At 45.0% G+C, this 22,648-nt stretch overlaps 1 protein-coding gene across 3 annotated transcripts in view; it reads left to right on the top strand.

The window, feature by feature from the left end:
* The first annotated feature begins 2,725 nt into the window (after positions 1 to 2,725).
* The window catches only part of THEMIS (thymocyte selection associated), a 122,301-nt gene continuing 102,378 nt past the window's right edge, over positions 2,726 to 22,648 (top strand). The window contains exon 1 of one of the 3 annotated variants that reach the window (XM_037894755.2): positions 2,726 to 2,985. In XM_037894755.2, the coding sequence (XP_037750683.1) occupies positions 2,895 to 2,985 (91 nt within the window). In that variant the 5' untranslated portion in view covers positions 2,726 to 2,894. Of the gene's footprint in view, positions 2,986 to 16,312; positions 16,514 to 22,648 lie in introns of those variants that run through there. The other 2 variants (XM_043542879.1, XM_043542878.1) reach the window with 2 other exon arrangements.

Raw genomic sequence — 22,648 nt, 5'->3', positions numbered from 1 at the left:
GGTACATGGGTTCTTTTCCCAGCTTGGCAACTGGCCTCCAGTGTGACCTTAAGCAAGTCACTTCCCCTCCCTATGCCTCAGTTCTCCATCTGTAAAATGGGGTAATGCTACCAACCTCCTTCGTAAAGAGCATTGAAATGGATGGATGAAAAACGTGCCATATTACAGCTTGGTATTATTATTAGAAATACGTAGTGGGACTGAGACCAGACTGCTCAGCATCTTGTGAGATGGAGCCCTTTATTGTGTGTCTTTCTCACTGAACTGAAAGGTGATTGGGAATGCGAATTATTTTTTTCCCCATGATTAATCATATTTGCTTAATTTGTGTGTGTCTGTGTGTGTTGCTGGAAGGGAATGGGGGAAGGTCTTTTTATAAAGCTAGTAAATAATTGCCTGCATCTGTTTTCTAGGTAAGACAACAATAATAGCTGTCACTACTAGAACCAAAGTCCTATTTTTCATGCCTCTACCCTGCAGCGTTACCAGCTGCTAACGGTGATCTCTCCACCTGCTGCCTCACTGCTCACAAAACCATCTGCTGCATTCTGTTAAGCAACCCCTTACCCATCCCAGAATCAGATCCTCATTCCTTCACCCAGTGCCTGGTGCAGATACCCTGTCCCTAAAACTGGCTCCCATGGCCCTGGGATTTGGGGACACGAGCTGCAAACATTCCCCCTTTATAAGAGACAGCTCAGACATGTTATACACATAGAAAGCAATTTTAAACCATGTCAGAAAAGCAAACAAATTAACCCCCACCCCCAGTACTGAAGCAGGTCACAATCATGCTCATCATCTGATGACATAGTGAAGTGCACCTGCACCTGTATTTCCCCTGAGTGGTCCAGCAAGGCACCCACTCTCAAGCTTCCAGCTCCCCAGTCCTTCTCTCTTGGCTGGAGACAAATGTCTCTCCACCTTCTGACATGGGGGATGTCCAGGCTGTACAGTTCCCTGCTTTCAGCGTGTATTTCCCAGCAAAGACAGTCTGCCTAAGCACACCTGCTTGCTTTCTCTTCAGAGAGTGATAGCTACAGATACAAGATAAAAAGCATTAGATAAAACAACTGAAAACCAGTTAAAGAGCCTACACACATGCAGTAAACTTGCCAGACTCTCATCTGGGCTCTGGCAAGAGCATGCTTTCAGAACAAGTCCCAGTCTTATGGGGCCTCAGTAGACCTGTCCTTCCAACCCTACCCTATGGACTGGGCCCCTCCATGGACCAGGGTCCTGTCCATTTGCTGGATCAGGACGAAGGCCCTGAGTCAGCCTAAACTCGGCTTTTTCTCCAAAAGTCTTTTCTTTGTTTCTGGGTCTCTTCAGGAGGCTTCTAAGGCTGATAATGGAGGACCTTTTATTATCATCCTCCTCCCAACTAGGGAAGGTACCTGCAGGTCCACAACCCATAACTGCATCTTTAATAAGTGTACCCGAAAGGTTTTAATCCGAATTCAATAAGGTTTAGTTTAACGCAGTAAAGTTTATCTTAATCCCATAAAGTTCGTTCAGGATATTGTCAGTCTGTCACAATTAAAATAGTTAGCAGCCGTGTTAGTCTGTAGCCGCAAAAAAAACCAGGAGTACTTGTTGCACCTTAGAGACTAACAAATTTATTAGAGCATAAGCTTTCGTGGGCTCCAGCCCACTTCATCAGATGCATTGGATGGAACATATAGTAAGAAGATATATATATATATACATACAGAGAAGGTGGAATTCGCCATACGAACTGTAAGAGGCTAATTAATTAAAGTAGGTGGCAATCCCCTCCCCCGCCCATCTGATTACACAGCTAGCTTGCTGCTTTATCTTGACACCATATAGATACTTAGGGAAGAACCTGTTGTCACTGTAGAGTGTGAAACAGTGTAGCAAGGAAGACCCCTAATCCTACCATTGACTCTATGATTTTATGGACTTTATGCCTTACCCTACGTGCAGTGCTATTGAAATCGATGGCACTACTCACTGTTGTTACAGATAGCAGAGCCAAACTCATATATATGAACAATGGCCAAGATTTTCAAAAGCGACTAGCGATTTTGGGTGCCCAATTTGAGACACCTTAAACCAGTCTGATTTTTCAGAAAGTGCGAGGCATCTACCCTCTGAAATCCAGGCCCTGTTAAGGTATGTCAAGTGAGAGCCCCAAAGTAACTAGTTGCTTTTGAAAATCTTGGCTATTCTGCATAACTAAATTCAATTGTCATGCACAGATCCAAAGAGGCCCATATTTTTGTCTGCACCTTCCTCATGACACCACAGGAACTCTCTAAAAGCAGCAAAAGCAAAAAAACAAAACAGTTTCATTTTACATCTCCAGAGAGAGTTTGTGGTTTCTGAAAAGCACAAATGTAAAACTGTATTTTGTGCTCCAAAAATAAATGTGATTTGTTTTTCCAGCTTCAGATACGTTTAACATTACACAAAATCCTTTCCCTGTGTACAGATGACTAGTTAGTGCCTCAAGGTACCAAACCAAATAACTCCCTGTTTTAGGTTGAGTTGTGGAGAAAGACCTCCTCTTTCCTATTACATTTGGTACCAGCTGCAACCAACATAAGCAGCACTTCATTTAGCCTAGATTGGCACATGCCCAAGCACCAGGCAGTATAAACTTAGCCGTGTCAGTTGATGCCCATTCTTGTGGTATTGCTCAACCTACTCTTGCCCCCCACCACCCCTTGAGCTGCCACAGTGGGAGGAAGTGGCGATCATAGTAAAGAAGAGAAGCGCCTCCCTCACCTCTCCTCTCCACGCCTCCCTCCAGCAACAGAAAGTTTCTGAGAGAAGTCCCAGACTCGGTTCCTGTGAGTACCATGGCGGGCTTCCCAGAAGTTGCTGGCCTTTAGACACCAAATGCATGTGCTGCCTTAACACAGACCATGGCATCAAACCTGACAAAATTCATCCATTCCCTGGATCCAAGAACCCTCCCCAGGGTCCTCCAAATCCAGTCAGGCATCTACTTCCAAGGTGAGTTGCAGACTTTTCATGGGGTGGGGTTCATGGACTCTGTGCTGTTCCCTCACTCTAGAGAGAGGAGATGCTGGGGAACGGGGGAAGGATGGGGAAGGATGATAGCAGCTTGGACCTTTCCAGGGAAAGGAGACACCCCTGTGAAAAGAGAAGTGAAGTTGTAGATGACTTTGGGAGGCTGGCTTGGCTAGGGGTACATTCAGTTACTTGTAGGCATATAGGAGACGAGATTTGGAACAGGGCACTTAACACTCCTCCAGTCCTGGACCGTTACTGGGAGTGCCATAAGTGCCAGTGTATACTTAATCCTGCCTCAGTGCAGGGGAATGCACCTGATGGCTTCTTGAGATCCCTTCCAGTCCAACATTTCTGTGAGTGCTTAGCGCTAATATAAAGCCTTCAACCAAAGGATCTCAAGTCATTTCACAAAGGTTAATTGATTAAGCCTCACATCTCTCTTGTGAGATAGGCAAGTAATAATACCCCTTTTATGCACCAGAGCACTGAGGCAGGGATTAAGAGGTAGGAGTGTGCCTCTCTTGAGGCAAGAAGGAGAAAAGCCACAAACGTGGTTCTGGACCTGTAGATCCTTTAGATGTGCTATGATATAAATGTATCATTGTGATTCTGACATTAACGTATTTGTACTAGGTATTCATGGCATTCCTACTCTTGGGGCTTGTTACTCCACAAAATCCTGATGAAAGGACTGAACTAGCTCCCAAGGGCTTGCACTGGAAGGCAAAAGTCTCGACTGCATATTCTGCATTCATTGAGTGCATGGGACTCTCTTAGGGCTTGTCTACACTGGCAACGTTAAAGCGCTGCCATGGCAGCATTTTAACGCGGCTTTGTATTCATGGCACAGCGCTGGGAGAGAGCTCCCAGTGCTCTAAAAAACCCACCTCCACGAGGGGCGTAGCTACCAGCACTAAGAGCATGGCTACTGGTGCCCAGCGCTGGTGCACTGTCTATACGGGCTCGTTACATCGCTGAAACTTGCAACACTCAGGGGTGTGTTTTTTCACACCCCTGAGCGAGAAAAGTGTAAAGCTGTAAAGTGCCAGTGTAGACAAGCCTTTGTCTGGAAATTCCATGAGACAAAGCAGTCAAGAATGTAACAAGACAGAGAAGGGAATGCTTCCCTTCCCTTGGGGTTAAATTCACTGCAGCAGAGGTCCAGGAGAGTCCTTCACTCCACATCAGTCAGTCGTGTTGCAGTGCACAGGAGGGGGCGAGGGTGGAGTTGTCACAAACTCGTGTTAGCTAGGAAGAAATCTCAGATATGCCGCAGTGGAAGGGGCTTTTGGGGAATCAGCTGGAGCAGGGGTTATAATATCTGTGCGTATGCAGATCCAAAAGCCCCAAAGTTCTGCAAAGGGTGGCAAGAGATTATATGAGCAGTGGCTATGTAGAGACTGAGCTGCAGTCTCATAACCTGCCTGTTGGAGTGTGATGAATTCCAACCTACCAATATGCAAGAAGTTTCCTTATTGGAGGGGAGAAGAGGGAAGGGGTGAATTTCAACTTTAGGGCAAAAAGTTCAGTTATAATCATGGTCTATTGCATGGCATCTTCTCAAACGCTCCTATTTTGACTGATCTAAAACAAAAACACAAAAGTGCTTGCTCCACCTGACAGTTTATTGGGCCTAGAAAATGGCATTCTGGGAAATTAACTCACCTAAAAGTGTCAAAGTCTTCTAAAAATATTATTTTTTCACTCTCTACTATAAAATATGACCCCATTCATTGGCGGCTAAAGCTCTGCATTGAAAAATCCTTTGTCTCTGGGCTGAGAACCTGTGACTCAAGTTCCATGCTGAGATTAATTAAAATCTTGAAAAAAGGGTTTCCATTTGAGCTGGAAAACCCAGCGGAGTGGAATCTGTAAATTGAAAGCAAAGCTCCTTAAGGGGAGGAAAGTGAGTAGTGGTGGCAACTATGTAATTCACTGGAAAATTAGCATGGTTCCTGCCTGGGCCTGCCCCTGGGGAAACCCACATGATGCGGGCTGAGGGCCATTCCATGAGGTTTTACCTTATGGTCTTTCTAACCTCTTAGTCCCTCTGGGAGGAGAGTGTTATTAGCTGACAAGGCCACAGCCTCAAAACGCCACAGACGCTGGAGAGCTGCAGAGAGTGGAAGCTGCTTCCCGACAGATGCCGAGATCTCTGCACACAAGACTAGACTTACGGTGCTGCTCTCTTTCTGGGCTCATGAACTGTGCTCCCATATTACCCAGAACTCTCCTCTCCAACAGCAGTGCAGGCGCAGAGTATAAGGAAACGCTGGGATTGGCAACACTCGCTTACATGCAGCTATCTCCTTCTTTTGGAAGAGATCATGGTGTAATAAGCAGGTGCTCCCTGACTTCTCCTTCCCACAACCCGACCCGTCTTCTGAAATACCCTGGAGCCCCCAAACTCTGGTGCTCAGGCAGGGATGACACCACAGGCTTGGAGGAAAATGGGCACCCATATTATAATAAGTGGACCTGATTCTGTAACATGCTCAGCTTCCTCAACTCCTCTGACTAAAATGGAAGTTCAAGGTGCTCTGCACCTTTAAGGTTTGAATTCACTGAATCAAAAGGTGGAAAAGACCCTCCTTGATCATCTAATCTAGTTCCCTGAAAGTGCAGGATTAATAAACTCCACTGCCCTTTTCACTTTCGAATACTCCCCTCCATCCCACATAGTGGAAGAGAGCCCACGGCCCAGCACGTCTATTATGCCTTATACTGCATTCTCTGAAGTGAGATGGCAGCCTTAAAGAGAGTCTGATATGTAACGGTTGTCATACTGGTAAGCATGAGGGTAGACCACTGTATACAATGTGAATTTCCAAATGGACAACAGTTCTTTGTTTCCTCACTGGATTTTTGCCCCAGAAGTCCCCACGATCTCTCTTACTGCATTCAATTATACTAGTGATCACAGCATGGCTACTGTGGTAGATTATGGATTTATTACTAACGTTGAGAAGAACAAATGAGAGTGGGAGTACTTGTGGCACCTTAGAGACTAACCAGTTTATTTGAGCATGAGCTTTCGTAAGCTACAGCTCACTTCATCGGATGCATAGCATATCGATGAAGTGAGCTGTAGCTCACGAAAGCTCATGCTCAAATAAACTGGTTAGTCTCTAAGGTGCCACAAGTACTCCTTTTCTTTTTACGAATACAGACTAACACGGCTGTTACTCTGAAAAATGAGAGTGGGTACGTACAGATTTTAGTAGCTATGATCCCGTTGTGAAGGGGCAAGAGGCAGTTGAGTGCTGTTCAGCTTAGCTCTTCTGGGGCCTTTCATTTACTGTATTGTGGTTTTGAGGGATTCTTAGTACGTTATTCGTACTATAGCTAGAAAAAACTGATGGTCGGTAAAGGAGAGGATTCACTTCAGGCTTCTCTACATGTGCTGTGCTGCAGCTGTGGGTGCTTTAGTGAAGATGCCACTACGCCAACGGGAGAGCTTCTGTCCGTGTCACGAACCCACCGCTGCGAGATGCAGTAGCTGCGTCAATGGGAGAAGCTATACCAGGGATTAGGTCGGTATAACTAGGTCGCTCTGGGGTGTGGATTTTTCACACTCCTGAGCAACGCAGTTATATCAATGTAAGTTTGTAGTGTAGACCTGGCCTCAAAGAGTATGACAAGAAATCATGGGGATTATTTGAAATTCATCAACTGGGGGGAAAAATAAACCTATGAAGGAGAGTTTACAGCAGAGAGGAAAAATATTTCCAGCGGTTGGGTTTGTGTCACAGCAGCACCAGGTATATTGTCCAAAAAAGAATGTAGGATTTTCTGATGCCATTTTGAACAGCCATGTAGAATGAAATATGAAGTGAACAAGAATCGTTTAAATCCAATCCTGAGGGGTGTGCTCAACGATGTAGCAAAGGAAGGGCCAGATTGTGGCCACGAAGCCTCCCGCTGCAGTGTGGAAGGGGGTAATATGGAGACAACAGGGCTTGATTCTCCACTGCCTTTGTGCCTTTTGGAGCAGTGGATATGAAGTGCTGCTGAATCAGAATTCTCCGCTCACTCTCACTGGAGGTGGCATTCTCCATACACTTCAGCCGGCATGAAAGCACTGCACAAGTCTGGACCTGTGAATCAGCCCCAGTGTCCTTGAGGCAGACTCGATGCCCCTGGGAGTGCAGAGAGAGCAAACTGTTACTCCATCCTCTGAGAGGATGAAGCAGGTGCTTCTTGCACGTGGGAAGCCTGTTTTACTGGCTGTTGCAGAGATAGAGGGCAGGGCAAGGACTGGGAATGCATTTGTCTCTGGCCAGAAGAGGCCATTTGGAAGAGGGAAGGCTCCCAGAGGCCTCTGCTTTGCATTCCTACATAACGCTGAGCACAATCTGGTCCTTAGCTTTTAGGCACAATCTTGCCAGATGGATATTTGCACAGGGCTGAGCATTGACAGTATGATCAACCCTGTACAAAACTGAACATGAAAACAGCCCTTGCCTCAAACAGCTTTAGAATCACCACAGTCAGGCTTAATAACAACCCTTTGATGTTACAAGTTGATTTTCATCCCTCAAAACCAAGTATTTTACAAAAAAAAAAAGGGGAAATATCTTTATCTCCAGTTTGGAGCTGGGAAAATGGAGGCGGTACCTGGATCATACAGCGAACTTCAGTTCAGTGTTTGTGCTATCATACTTCACTGCCCTAGTCTTAACTTTCAGTGCTACAAACACTGGATAGTTGAACCACTGAAGGAAATGGGAAGGAAGGAGTAAGCCAATTATAATAGCAAGCCAGAGGCTATATAGACACAAATATCTTGGTGATCAGCATGGATTAGAAAGGAACTACAGGACAGTCTGAAATACCTGGCTGTTTAATAGTTCATTTTAATATGTTATTAAAACAGTTGAACTACTGAAACTCCATTGGAAATTGATTTGATTTATTACCTGTCTGTCTTTGAATATTTCAATAAATATTGATGTTCAGTGAGCTATAATATGGCCATTGACTTTACTGATAGGATGGCAAGTAGGAGCTTTCACTTTTATGTTGAAAAATTATGTATGTTTTAATTCTGCTATAATTATTTTATGCATAATTGAATTTAATTTTTTGTGGGCTTAATTTAACCAATGTCAGGGCAGTAAAATGTGTCAGGCTTTTATCCTGAAAAACATAGAGTTGTCCAGGATGGCTCCTTCCTATTTTTGATACCCAAATGTGCTCCCCAATGCACCCTTAACACACAGTGATTCTTCAACAGTATATTGGCCTTCATCTTCCTCTAAGCGGGAGTGGGAATTTTGCAAGTTTTCTTCTAATTCTTCCATTTGTCTTTGGGCTGGATTTGCCCCCTGCTCCCTATGTGCACATGTCAGTGATGTGGGGTTTGGACTTCTCAAAACTGCAGATCTCTGGGGATTTGCCGGAGGAAAGTGACCACTTTATGGACACTCCTTGACTTCTCGCTGTGACTGGCCCCAGGAACAACACGTCTACTGCATGATCGTGGTGCCAGGGGCTCTCCTGATAATGGTTGCCCCCTGGAAACCTAGCAGGCGTAATTTATGCAGCTTTGCTCTATATATTTGCAGTGGGAAGAGGAATCCTGAGGGCCGGAAGCCTCATCCCCAGAGGCTTGGTTGGAACAGAATCGAGGGAGCACACCACAAATGTAACACTGCAAGTTCCACAGTCCCCTACAGCTGGGAACGGCAAGTGTAGGTTCCCTGCACTCTTGGAAGTTGTGGGGAAATGAAGTGTCTTGTGGGAGTTCCCCACACAGATACTGCACCTCTTTCCCCCCCTCCCCCATGCGTGCACACATACGGAGCTAATGCTCTTTGAGCAAGGTGCTGTGTGGTTATGGGACTGCTCAGCACTTTCAGGCTCTTTATTAGTGGTGATCCAGAAGGTTACTCCATACCCTCTTAACAGCGATATCTAGGACCCCAGTACAAAGCGAGGCACTTAAGTATCAGCCTAATTTTTTAAGCCTGTGAGTAGCTTCATTTTAAAGATTTTAGGTGATCCATAGAGCAACGCCCCCAAACATGCCTGGACTCATCACTCCTGCTGCTTCTCCTTCATCTCTGTATATACATGCCTGTTGGCTGCCTGCACATTTTCACTTTCAGTTTTGCTGTTCCTGTTCCTGGTAAACACCCTCTTCCAGAGCCTGTGGTGCTCATGAGCTCTTCCCAGAGCCCTGCATGAGAGTGATGCAACTGACCATCAACAAAACCGTAAAACTGACGGCATCGTGTTCTGCCAAATTCAAAACCAGCAAATAAGCAAACTGACTCAAACAGTGGAGAACTTTTATTTAAGGTCTTATTTGTCTGTGAAATCTAGCAGTGGTCACTTGTAGCAATAGTAGGTAGAAAATAATCAGATGGAAATGTTATTTTTCAGGTTGATGGTAACCCTTTAAGGCAACATGGAGTGGACCAATCCTACTTGCTTTACAAATGTGAAAAGCCAGATGAATCAATGCATGAGTAGAGTTTGGCCAAATATGTCAGCAATAAAATGTGGGAATAAAATAAATAGGATGTCTGTTCGTGGCTGTTAAAGAAATATTTTTGTTTTTTAAATATAACTCCAATGTAAACAAAGCCAGAAAAATGTTGATGAAAATAATTAAGGTTGTAGGATTTAAAGTGGGGGAGTGTGCATTTTTTAACAATGGCCTGGGCGTCTACTGAGTTGAATGCTCAGTTGTATCTATGCCAAAAAAACAAAACAAAACAAAAAAATCCTTGCATGTTTTCAACATAAGGAAAGAAATTGCTGACATTTTCTATACAATGTTTACCCTGGCAAATTTGTTTCATTTGAGTACGTAGATAAATGACAAATTTGTCAATGGAACCTGAGATTTCTCTCCCTTGCGAGTCCACTCCTAAAAGGCTCCAAGCACTCTCAACTCCTCTTGATTCAGCCTGTGGGAGGAAAAAGGTTCCAGAGGAACAGCAGAGAGTAACTATTCACTTAGTGGTGTGGATTTTCTGGTGTGATCTGTATTCACGAGACTGCTTGTAAATTTTCTCTGCCTACCATTATAAACTCTGCTCTCCCGTGTTCAGGCCGATTTTAAAGCAAATTTTGTTTACAATAAGATTCTGCAAGGAAAGCACGTTTCAGTAGTTAGTTCTGAATGATAGTAACATCTCACATTTGTGAGTCAAATCTTGCCCACTTTGCTCATGTCATTGACTTCAATGGGAGGCTTATCCAAATAAGGTGAGTAGGATTTAACCCTAGGCAGCTCCCTTCAGAAAGTTGTGAGGAACAATACAATTTAAGCTTTAGTGGCTAGAACTGTCCCCTCTTGCAGGAGAACCCACATGAGAAGATCCTGGGGGCAGAAAATCTCCTGGAGGATCTCCACAGGGAGATCCTCTCTGCATCATTCTGTGGATTGGTTGGGGGTTCATTCATTAAATAGGCCGTAGGGCTCAATCAGGTACTCTGCCAATCTCCAGGGTCATCCATATCAAGGTCCTGAATTTCTGCAGCTGTCCTGGACTCCCTCTATCACCAGCTATATTGTTCCAGCCAGTATGGTACTAACGGAATCCCTCCAGCTGTGGCTGCCCCTGGAACTCATAGGATGGGTGGCTGAGGCTCTGTGGAAAGGATAATAAAGGTCAGGCTTTGTTACCTTTTTCTGCTGATCTTTATTGGGCCAGAGAGGAGACTGTGCAAGGTACTTAAGCACGTGCCTAACTATGGGCTTGATCCTGCAAGGCACCGAATGCTCTGGCCTGATCCAGCAGAGAAAAGTATGCTTAATTTTAAGCAGCTCCATTAAACTGAGTAGTTGCATTGATGCTTATAATTAAGCAAGTGCTAAAGTGCGTTGCAGTATCCAACCACTTTATTAATGACCTTTGCACAAAAAGCAGGAGGGTGCTAATGAAATTTACTGCTGATACAAAGTTGTCAGTACAGAGGAGGATTGGAATATTACATGGGAAGATCTGGATGACCTTGAAGTGTGGAGTGACAGAAACGGGATGAAATTCAATAGTACAATGTGCCAGGTCATGCACTTAGGCTCTAGTAATAAAAATTGTAGCTGCAAGCTGGGGTCTCAGCAGTTGGAATTGACAGAGGAGGAGAGAGACCTGCCTATGTGAGTCAATCACACGATTATGTTGAGGCACCAATGTAATGCAGCCATTAAGAAGGCAAATGCGATCCTAGGATTTATCAGGTGAGGCATTTCCAGTAGAGATAGAGAACTGTTAATGCCATTATACAAGGCACTGGTAGGAACTCACTGGGAATACTGTGTACAATTCTGGTCACCCATATTCAAGAAAGATTAATTTAAACTGGAACAGGTGCAGAGAACAGCTATTAGAATGATCAGGGGAATGGAGGGCCTATTTTATGAGAGGAGACTGGAAGAGCTTGGCTTGTTTAGCTTAGCAAAGAGAAAGCTCAGAGAGGATATGATTACTCGCTATAAATATATTGGGGAAGGAAATACCCCAATAGGAGAAGGAGAGTGCAGAGTTATTTAAGCTAAAGGACAATGCTGGCACAAAAACAAATGGTCATGAACAAACTGGGGAGAGAAATTAGAAGGGAGGGATCAGGAAGGGATTTCCACCCCAACCCAAATGTGTTCTGGGAGGATTTTTAACCTCCTTCCTCTGAAGCATCAGGGGTGGTCACAGCTGAAGATGGCCCAGAGCATTCTCTCTTTCAGGTGTTTGGCTGGCTCGTTGTTGCTCGTATGCCCACTGATTATCATATGTGGGGGCGGGAAGGAATTTCCTCCCATGTCCGGTTGACAGTGATGTTGCGTTTTTTTGCCTTCCTCTGTGGGTGAGGATCACTTGCCAGGATTATCTGGGTATATCTCATTTAATCATTTTTCTGCCATAGCGGGGGGCCTTGAGCAAGGGTGTGCCTCCATCCCTCCTATTCTCTGCCTGTGGCACATAATGGTCTATTCTCCTGTGGGCTGTAATACTTTGGTCTCCTTTTTGGTTGTTGAATTTAGCATGCAGGTGCTGGGTGGTGTTGTGGCCTGTGACATGCAGGAAGTCAGACTAGATGATCTAGTGGTCCCTTCTGGCCTTAAACTCTGCGGCTCTACAAGCACATGGATATTGCTATTAAATTTTAATGGGACTACACTCATGCTTAAAGTTAGATCTTGATTCAGCAAGTCACTTTTGTGGATTCTCCCTTGGTCCACTCAGTCCTCCCCTTACACCATGCTGCCCAGGTGGTCCAGAGGAAGGGAATAGGAATATTGTCATGGGGTGAATGGACTGCCCTTCTGCAGTCTATCCTGGAGGGGGGTCTCCTCCTTGCTCAGAACTGGGGAGAGAACCAATCTCATCATATAGATGCTTTAAAAAATCAAAGAACAGTTACAACTGCTGTGGCTAAAGTTCTATTGAAAGAGCTCTCACCAAAGGCCAAGCGACATTGCTGGTAGGCAGTTGTGTAACTTTGTTGCAGAAATTCTAACTCTCAGAAGTAAAAACAACAAAAGGTCAAAAATGTTGCATTTGGAGCTGTGGTTTTGGTTGCTCTTTCCTATAACATGGGTGCAGTGTGCATCAAAGGCATGCTGCTGATTGCAAAGTGTAAGCCCTCCAAATAAAAAGAGTCATCAATCCATCAGGAAAGGAATAAATCAGAAACTGCCGTAGTAGTTTTTAGAGAATTCCGTTATGATAGAAATGGCTTAAAGCACTTGGCATTTAAAATTTCACTATATGTAGAAACATAGATCTGCTTCTTTTGTTTTCTAATGGTTTGGTGCTTGCAAAATCAGCCCCTCCTCAGCCAGGGTGGTTAATAGATGGGTGCATGAATGTGTGAGGCCATCTTTACAAATAGAGCTCCCGTTGCAGCTTCGTTCAGACTGGCTGACTCAATGCAATCATTTATTAATACGGACGCTTTAGAAAGGTCCTATCAAAGCGCACAGTGTATTGCTTTGGGAGGAGGAAATGTGCTGCATGACAGAAAGCATGACTGTAATGCACTGGAAGTGAAATTCACCACACAGGGCAGGAGCCATAGAAAACCCTGCGAAATAGTGATTTTTGCTGTGTATGGAGAACATAAGGGTGGAGTGGATGCGCCGAGGGTCTCTGCAGCACCCTCTGAATGCAGTGGTGCTGGGCTCCATGCTCTAGGTAGATGAAAATAAGCATGGAGGTTAGGAGAGAGGTGAGGTAAAATAGCTAGGAAAGACAAGATTAGCTCACATTGGGGGTTCACAGAGTTTTCAGCTCCGATTACAGCCTGGGATGGGAGTAGAGGCTATGGAGGAGCTGCAGGGCTATTCTAGGCCTCACTGGCTAGCTTGGGGATGAATTCTGTCCTCTACCTATACTTCCCCATACAAAGATAGTTTACCTGGGCTTAGTGGGACATTGGCTGAATTTCATACTGGACATGTGACTGAAAAAAGATAATGCCTCTACTGGTGGAGATGTATGACCATGTTTACCTACTCGCTTAGCCAGAAGTATAAGACTGCTGAAAAAAGTTTATAAGCCAAAATGAAAACCTTAAAATAGATTTCAAATTAAAACTTTTTGCTAAACCCCACCAGCAGACAGCCCCCATTAAGAATGGATTTTGTTTTACTGACACTGTGTAGAGATATTTTGTGCACTTTTCTCCTACAGGAGCCTGTAGCAGCTTTAATGAAAACAGTGATTTGAGCTGACCATGTCACACCACAAGGCAGTCTATTGTCATTCTGGCTGAGGAGGTATTCCAGAGAGAGGGTCAGAGGCAGATTATGGATTGGTGAGGCCCTGGGCCAGACCAGGGGCCACTTCCGCCTGCCGTCCTCCCCCCAGCCCCTGACACCCCAGTGCTTCCCGCATGCTCTGGAACAGCTGATTGCAGGGGGCAGGAGGCACTGGGAGGGAGGGGGAGGGGTTCACCAGCAGGGCCGCTGGCAGGTGAGAATGCTGGGGGGAGGGGAAGGTGCTAGCTGCTGGTGGGTGCTAAGCATCCGCTAATTTTTTTCCGTGGGTGCTCCATGCCTATGGTCAGGTGGGTAGCTAGCGCACAATGTAATAGTAGGGGAAAGGAAATTTGGGAAAGGACAGCAGGGAAAATCCCTATTCTTACAAAACATGCCAGGGAATCTTTAACATCCGTGCAAAAAAGCCAAGACCGTCTCTCCTCCCTCACCCCAAACCTCCTTTCAGAGAGATCCCACACCACCAGCTGTATGGAATTCAGTTAATCAGTGGATGCTGTTTGGAGGAGAGAGGCTGAATTTGACCCGCTAGAGCTTCCAGCCTATGGGTCTAGAGAGTCAATATCTGATGTTTGGGCTAGTAGATTGCGCTCTGTGCTGATCTTTGTAGGAGAAGGAACAAACAAACCAGAGATGTTAAGAAACCTGCTATGTACTTGACAATATGGTCCAGTAGAAATAGCCCTGAAGTGGGAATCAGGAAACCTGGGTTTTAGTCCGAGCTCTCTTACAGACCTACTGGGTGACCGTGGGCAAGTCAGGTTACCTCTTTGTGTTTCGATTTTTCTGTTTGTAAAATGGGAGTAACGTTACTCCCATTTTACAAACAGAAAACAGAAAAATCGAAACACAAAGAGGTAACCAGAAAAGCAGCCCAGAGAGAGCAGACCCTGTCCTGGGAGCAGAGCTGCAGCCCCAAAGCCAGAGGCACAGCCCAGAGAGAGCAGACTTGCCCTGGGAGCAGAGCTGCAGCAACCAGAGCCAGAGGGGCCAGAAAAGCAGCCCACGAAACAGGTCAGTGCTGGGAGCAGAGTCACAGAAGCAGCCTGCAGAGCAGACCTGTCCTGGGAGCAGAGCGGCAGCAACCAGAGGCAGAGGGGCCAAAGAAGCAGCCCAGGGAGCTGGAGGCAGAGCAGCAGCAGCGCTGAGACCGAGTGGTGGAGCTGGGGCTGGAGCAGTCCGGAGCTGGGTGTGGTGAGCAGCTGGGGAGAGCGAGGGGGACCCTGGGCAGTGGGCCCAGCACAGGGAGACGCCTCAGCCAAGAGGCTCTGCAGGCTAGGCTTGGATCGTAACCCCGACAGGGCGGGGGCGACACTGGGAAGAAGGGTCCTACCACTTAGAGCCTGAGAGCGTGTGGCCACCACCAGAGCAAGTATCCAACCCACAGCATCCCTGCAGCACCGCCAGAGCCTGAGAAGAAGGCCTGGGACGTACAGGGAACAGACTGTGAACTGCCCGGACATTCCAGAGACACTGTTTGTGATGTTCCCTGCCACAGAGCAGGTTGATGTGTTTCCTTTAACCTTTCTCATTATTCCTTATTCTTTTTAAAATTAATTGTTGATTAAATAACTTGCATTTGCTTTAACTTGTATGTAATGGTCAGTGGGTCAGAGAAGTGCCCAGTGCAGAGAGAGTACCCCGGAGTGGGGACACCCTAGCCCCTGTGCTAGGTGACCACAGCAGGGTTGGTGGTCGAGCCCCTCAGGAATCCTGGGCCCAGCCTTGTTGGGGTTACGAGGACTCTGCCAGACAGGAGAGTGGAAGGGGAGTCCTCAAGGGCAGGGAGGCCACTGGGTAAAGGAAGTGGGAGCGAGGATTCAGATCCTTTCGCTAGCCCACTTCACCAGGGTAGTGCAGAAGCCAGGAAAGTTCCCCACAATAACGGGACTATTCCCCCGCTTACATAAGCTTGGAGGGAAAAAAGCAGAAATGAAACTTCAATGTCAATTGTTCTAACTTATAATATAAAATATTGATCTCAATCATTCTGTCCCACTCCTCCGTGATGTGAAGGGAAACTTGATTCATCTCATGCATGCATTGTATTTATAATTGGTGTTTTTGAGGGGAAAATAAACCCTACTCTACGTATGAGAGGAAAATCATGAAAAAAACCTACAATAATTTTTATTTAAGGGTACTATTTTAGGAGAGAGAGGAAAAAGCTATTTTGTTTTGGTTGCTTTGATGTGATCACAGCAGCTGCTAATATGGATTGTCAAACCAGAGATGAGCTTATAAAAGGATATAAATGTAGTTTTTGTTGAACAAAGAAGCAATCCAAAACGGTGGTTTCAAAGGCAACTCGTTCTTTAATTACAGCATTCAGGGGCATTGTTTGATCACTGTAAATAGGCTGCCTTATTCTAGCTTTTGCTAAGATGGTTTTGCATTGTATTCTCTCCATCCTTCTTGAGTTGAAAAGAATCAGTCTTTAAGGTTAATTGACTTAAGTTTTCAGTGTATTTTATTCTTTCTTTGTGGTTAAACACAGAGAATTGGCATGCTGACTATGAGTAATGCACGAAATATGACATTTTCCATTTTTTCCATAGGTACATAATATATTATATATGAGGCTCCATGGTGCACAGACAATCAGCTTCAGCAAGGGTTTTCTGATTCACAAAGCTACCCTGAAGGAACTCTGACAATAAAACTAATCCTGCTGGTATTAATAGGAAAAGAATTTTTATTGTCTATTTGAAAACAACTTGGTTCTACTTCTCATCAGCACGCATATTTGGTAAAATTAGTTGGATGACAAATCACTAGGTAACATTTTTCTTGCCTAAAATTTTACCCTTACTGTACTAGTCCACGCAAACTGCCAGGCTAGGGCTAAAATCAGGATTTAGGCCATTTAACTTGAGTCAAATATGTAATTATAATCAATACTATATAGTTGTGCCCAGAAATGTATTTACGCTTGCAAGGGTTATTTTTTGGGTCTAAACAGTGCACATTGGGCCAAATTCTGATCTTCGCTATCCTTGTGTAAAACCAGAGCAACTCCACTGAAATGCAAGGATATTCAACAGAATTACTCTGGATTTACACCAATATAACAGATCAGAATCTGGCCCACAGCATCTTATTTGCTAACATCTCCTTGTAGACTTTCACTCACGGCCATTTGTAAGGGTTACATTTGTTCACTTCAGCCATTTGCTTATTGTACTATAAGATCCATGTAATGGTGGCAGTGGGATGAAAACATTGCCAAGAGATGGCTCACATACAGAGGTGACCCCCTTTACACCTGTGTGTCTTGTGCTGAAGATCAGTTGTGTGGAAGAGTTGATGCCCTTAGTGCCTAGAGGGAGGATCATGACTGGCTGGGCATATCTTATATTTTTCACATATACATCACAAATGTGTAATCTCTTCCTGAATTTTTATTTTACATTAAGGGAAAATAAGAAAGAACAATAAAATGTATCCAGGTGAGAGCACAGTATGTGTCTTTCTTTAACATGCTGCCTCTAATGGAACACAAAAGGGCAATTGTGTCCAGGAGATACCCCCTTGCTAGAAATACAAGCGCTGTACATAACTACCATCATAATGCGTAACTACATATCACTTTAAAAAATACAACACACAATCTTCCTGCCGAGTAGTCTAGAGAATGTCATTCATAGCAGTTGAGGGAAGCACTGAAGAGGTACTTGGTCCTGGAACCAAGGAGACAAGGATTCATGGGGATGATGACCAGCAATAAAATGAAGAGCTGGGCTACGCTTTTAGAGTGCAGGAAGTGTATTTTTAAAAAATGCATCAACAAATCAGCTACTTTGTGACACTCTGCTACTGTGTGATGTGTTACCGTAAAGCACTTGGTTATTCCAGTCAAACCACACCAAAATAAATAAATAAATTATTAAGGCTACTGTAATGTCCATCTGGGGCTCCAGTTTTACCACACTGTGATATGGGAGGCTCAGGTACCGGGGCCAAGCTGGAAACCTTCATTAAACAAACCAGTGGAGACTACCCACCTCATACATCTGCAGGAAAAAATTGAAATTATTTTAAGCGTATTCCCTGTCCCCGTCATGAGAGTACCACTAAGTTGGGCCTTTCACTGGGTTATGCATTTCAGCTTAGCTGAAAGAAAGCTTGCTAAGAAGAGAAGGAGAGAGAAGAAGAAATTAATAGCAAATATATTCACAGCAATCAGACTCAGTTTGTGAACAATTACGAAACAGAAGAAAAGGCTAAAAGCCAGATTCTCTTTCATGGTCTGGAACTGAGGGGTTGGAAATTGGCTAGATCTCTCAAGCTATGCTTTCTTCTAGTGGGAGTGGTAAATTAGGACCACCACTAGCTAGAGTCGTTTGGTGTCATAAATATAGAGGAAAGAGTAGCAGCTGTACTGTATTGCCTTACCTGTAAGGGGTTAAACAGTTCAAATAACCTAGTTGGCACCTGACCAGAAGGACCAATAAGGAAAGAAGATACTTTCAAATCTCGAGGGAAAGGATTTGTTTGTTCTCTTTTGTTGTTCACTCTCTGGATGGAGGGAGACACCAAGCAGGTACAATATCTCCTGAAAATATATCTGGAATAAGAAAAGGAGTACTTGTGGCACCTTAGAGACTAACAAATTTATTTGAGCATGAGCTTTCGTGAGCTACAGCTCACTTAATCAGATGCATTCAGTGGAAAATACAGTGGGGAGATTTATATATAGAGAGAACATGAAACAATGGGTGTTACCATACACACTGTAACAAGAGAGTGATCACTTAAGGTGAGCTATTACCAGCAAGAGAGCCGGGGGGGGGGGGGGGGGGAACCTTTTGTAATGATAATCAAGGTAGGCCATTTCCAGCAGGTGACAAGAGCATCTGAGGAACAGTGGGGGGTGGAGGGGGGGAATAAACATGGGGAAATAGTTTTACTTTGTGTAATGACCCATCCATTCCCAGTCTCTATTCAAGCCTAAGTTAATTGTATCCAGTTTGCAAATTAATTCCAATTCAGCAGTCTCTCGTTGGAGTCTGTTTTTGAAGTTTTTTTTGTTGACAATGTATACCTTCAAATCAGCGGCACTGCTATGAGGACCCGCATGGCCGCACAGTATGCCAACATTTTTATGGCTGACTTAGAACAATGCTTCCTCAGCTCTCGTCCCCTAATGCCCCTACTCTACTTGTGCTACATTGATGACATCTTCATCATCTGGACCCATGGAAAAGAAGCCCTTGAGGAATTCCACCATGATTTCAACAATTTCCATCCCACCATCAACCTCAGCCTGGACCAGTCCACACAAGAGATCCACTTCCTGGACACTACAGTGCTAATAAGCGATGGTCACATAAACACCACCCTATACCGGAAACCTACTGACCGCTATTCCTACCTACATACCTCCAGCTTTCATCCAGACCACACCACACGATCCATCGTCTACAGCCAAGCTCTACGATAAAACCGCATTTGCTCCAACCCCTCAGACAGAGACAAACACCTACAAGATCTCTATCAAGCGTTCTTACAACTACAATACCCACCTGCGGAAGTGAAGAACCAGATTGACAGAGCCAGAAGAGTACCCAGAAGTCACCTACTACGGGACAGGCCCAACAAAGAAAATAACAGAATGCCACTAGCCATCACCTTTAGCCCCCAATTAAAACCTCTCCAACGCATCAAGGATCTACAACCTATCCTGAAGGACGACCCATCTCTCTCACAGATCTTGGGAGACAGGCCAGTCCTTGCTTACAGACAGCCCCCCAACCTGAAGCAAATACTCACCAGTAACCCCACAACAGAACCACTAACCCAGGAACCTATCCTTGCAACAAAGCCCGTTGCCAACTGTGTCCACATATCTATTCGGGGACACCATCACAGGGCCTACTCACATCAGCCACACTATCAGAGGCTCGTTCACCTGCACATCTACCAATGTGATATATGCCATCATGTGCCAGCAATGCCCCTCTGTCATGTACATTGGTCAAACTGGACAGTCTCTATGTAAAAGAATAAATGGACACAAATCAGATGTCAAGAATTATAACATTCAAAAACCAGTTGGAGAACACTTCAATCTCTTTGGTCACTCGATTACAGACCTAAAAGTGGCAATTCTTCAACAAAAAAACTTCAAAAACAGACTCCAATGAGAGACTGCTGAATTGGAATTAAGTTGCAGACTGGATACAATTAACTTAGGCTTGAATAGAGACTGGGAGTGGATGGGTCATTACACAAAGTAAAACCATTTCCCCATGTTTATTTCCCCCCTCCACCCCCCACTGTTCCTCAGACGTTCTTGTCAACTGCTGGAAATGGCCCACCTTGATTATCACTACAAAAGGTCCCCCCCGCCCCACTCTCCTGCTGGTAATAGCTCACCTTAAGTGATCACTCTCTTGTTACAGTGTGTATGGTAACACCCATTGTTTCATGTTCTCTGTGTATATAAATCTCCCCACTGTATTTTCCACTGAATGTATCCGATGAAGTGAGCTGTAGCTCACGAAAGCTTATGCTCAAATAAATTTGTTAGTCTCTAAGGTGCCACAAATACTCCTTTTCTTTTTGCGAATACAGACTAACATGGCTGCTACTCTGAAACCTGCCTGGAATAATCCATCTAAACCCACAGAAATTGTAAGCAGGGCAAAGAAATGTGTTAGATTATCTTTTGTTCTGGCTTGTGAATTTTCCTATGCTACGGAGGTAGTTTTATTCCTGTTTTTGTAACTGTGAAGCTGAGCCCAGAGGGGAATCCTCTGTGTTTTAAATCTTTTTATTACCTTGTAAAGTTACCTTTCATCCTGATTTTGCAGGTGTGATTCTTTTACTTTTTTCTTTATAAATAAAGGTCTTTTTTTAAGAACCTGATTGATTCAGTGTCCTGAAGACAAAGGGTCTGGTCTGTGCTCACATTGCTAAGGCAACTGGTTGGTATATTATTCTCAAGTCTCCCCAGGAAAGGGGGTGAAGGAGTTTGGGGGGATATTTTGGAGGGATAGGTATTCTAAGTGACCCTTCCCTGAATTTTTGTGTAAATCACTTGGCGGTGGCAGCAATACCATCCAAGGACAAGGAAAGGAATTTGTGCCTTGGGGAAGTTTTAACCTAAACCGGTAGAATATAAATTTAGGGGGTCTTTCATGCAGGTCCCCACATCTGTACCTCAGAGTTCAGAGTGTGTGTGGGGGAACCCTGACATCTCTCATCCAGCTCTGACTTTAGAGGGTTGTGGCTGGAGCACCACTACAGTCCAGCTATTCTCAGCTGGTAGTTGGTCTGTTGGGGGCTATTGCCAACTTACATAGTTTGGCAAAGTGGGTGCAGCAGAGAATCTAGCCCTAAAGCTTCAATGAATAAAGAAGATACAATGAACAATGTGCTCCCTTTTACTAGCGCATTCATCATAGATTCATTTTGTGGGAGAGGGTCAGAGGTGGATTATGGATTGGTGGGGTGTTGGGCCAGAGCAAGTGGGGGCCCCTCTACACTCCTTCCGCCTGCAGTTCCCTCCTCCCCCAACACCCCAGCGCTCCTGCCGGGAAAATGGGGTAAGGGCGCTGGGGCTTGCCCCGCCCCCACACCTGGCGCTCCTGCTGGGGAGAAGGGTTGGGACATGGGGGCGCCCAATTTTCCAGGGCCCCCAATTGGGCACAGGCCCGTTGGCCCAGTGGCTAATGTGCCACTGGAGAGGATAATAGAATTCAGTGTACATATTTCCATGTGGACTGTAATCCAGAGTCATGGAGTTTAAGGCCAGAAGGGACCATCAGATCATCTAGTCTGACCTTCTGTACACCAAAGACTAGCACCCGCACACTAAACCCAATACCCCCGAAGTGTTCTTTCATGCTGTGTCCTCTGGGATTTACCTTTTCTGATCAAAAGCAGTGATGTTATTATCTGTATACTGTACTGTATATGAAGGGTGGTGAGGTTTTTTCCATGAGATAAAGAGGATTACCATTTTCACAGCTGTTTCATCTCGCTCTCTCTAACATGTGCCTATGGAGCACAGCTAAAGCAAGGAGAGCTCTGACACTTCCTCATGTGGTCACTGGAGCATCAGCCAAGGTAACCCAGAGAGGTCCAGCAGGGTGTATAGTAGTAGCTGTGTTAGGCAATGCAGTATTGCTAGGGGTGCAAGCAGTGACAGGATTCCGTTTTTGCAGTAAGAAAGACAAATTGTTCTTTTATAGTGAATCAGGGCAGTGACTTTCCTGGTCTTATATATTTAGGGCCAGATTAACTGAGCGTGGCTCAGGGAGGCATAAACTACACCAGCTTGCGCCAGATTGTTGTTTGTGTTGCAATAGTTTCTAAGGACCATAACCATAGATGAGGACTCCATTGTGCTAAGCCCTGTACAAACATGTAACAAAAAGACAGTCCCTGCCTGCAGAGTTTACAAGCTAAGTAGAATGGCCCTCTGCATTGCGGGGGGAATTCACTGTGAAGAAGTCCTGGCAGGACTGCAATCCCCACCCTCTCTCAGTGCTATGTGAGTGTAAAGGTACTTCCCTGTTCTACCTGAAGAGAGAAAATACTGCTTCATCCTGCTTCCCCTTGCAGGAGCAGAAAATCAGTCCTGCACATGCTCCCTGTGAGGAGGTGTCTGAGGATTGCAATCCTGTAATCACTGGAGAAGTACACTACAGGAGCAACCTCGCCTTCCTGCCTCTGAAGGCACCCCATAAGATGAGGATGTTACTGGGAATAGAATGGTTTCTTTGGGTATGTTTTCACTGCAAAGTTCACCCAGGCTCTTACTCAGGTGTTACCCGTAAACCGTCTCCCATCCACACCCTCTTGGCTGACTTTGGTGGTGCTTTCGTTCCAAGCTAGCTGGCATGGCTGGGGGTATAGATAAGGCTCAAGCCTGCATGAGGCTGTCAGGGTGGCTGGTAACCCATG

This window comes from Chelonia mydas, chromosome 3 (assembly GCF_015237465.2).
Source record: "Chelonia mydas isolate rCheMyd1 chromosome 3, rCheMyd1.pri.v2, whole genome shotgun sequence".
NCBI lineage: Eukaryota > Metazoa > Chordata > Testudines > Cheloniidae > Chelonia > Chelonia mydas.
This window is presented reverse-complemented; position numbering and strand designations above follow the sequence as displayed.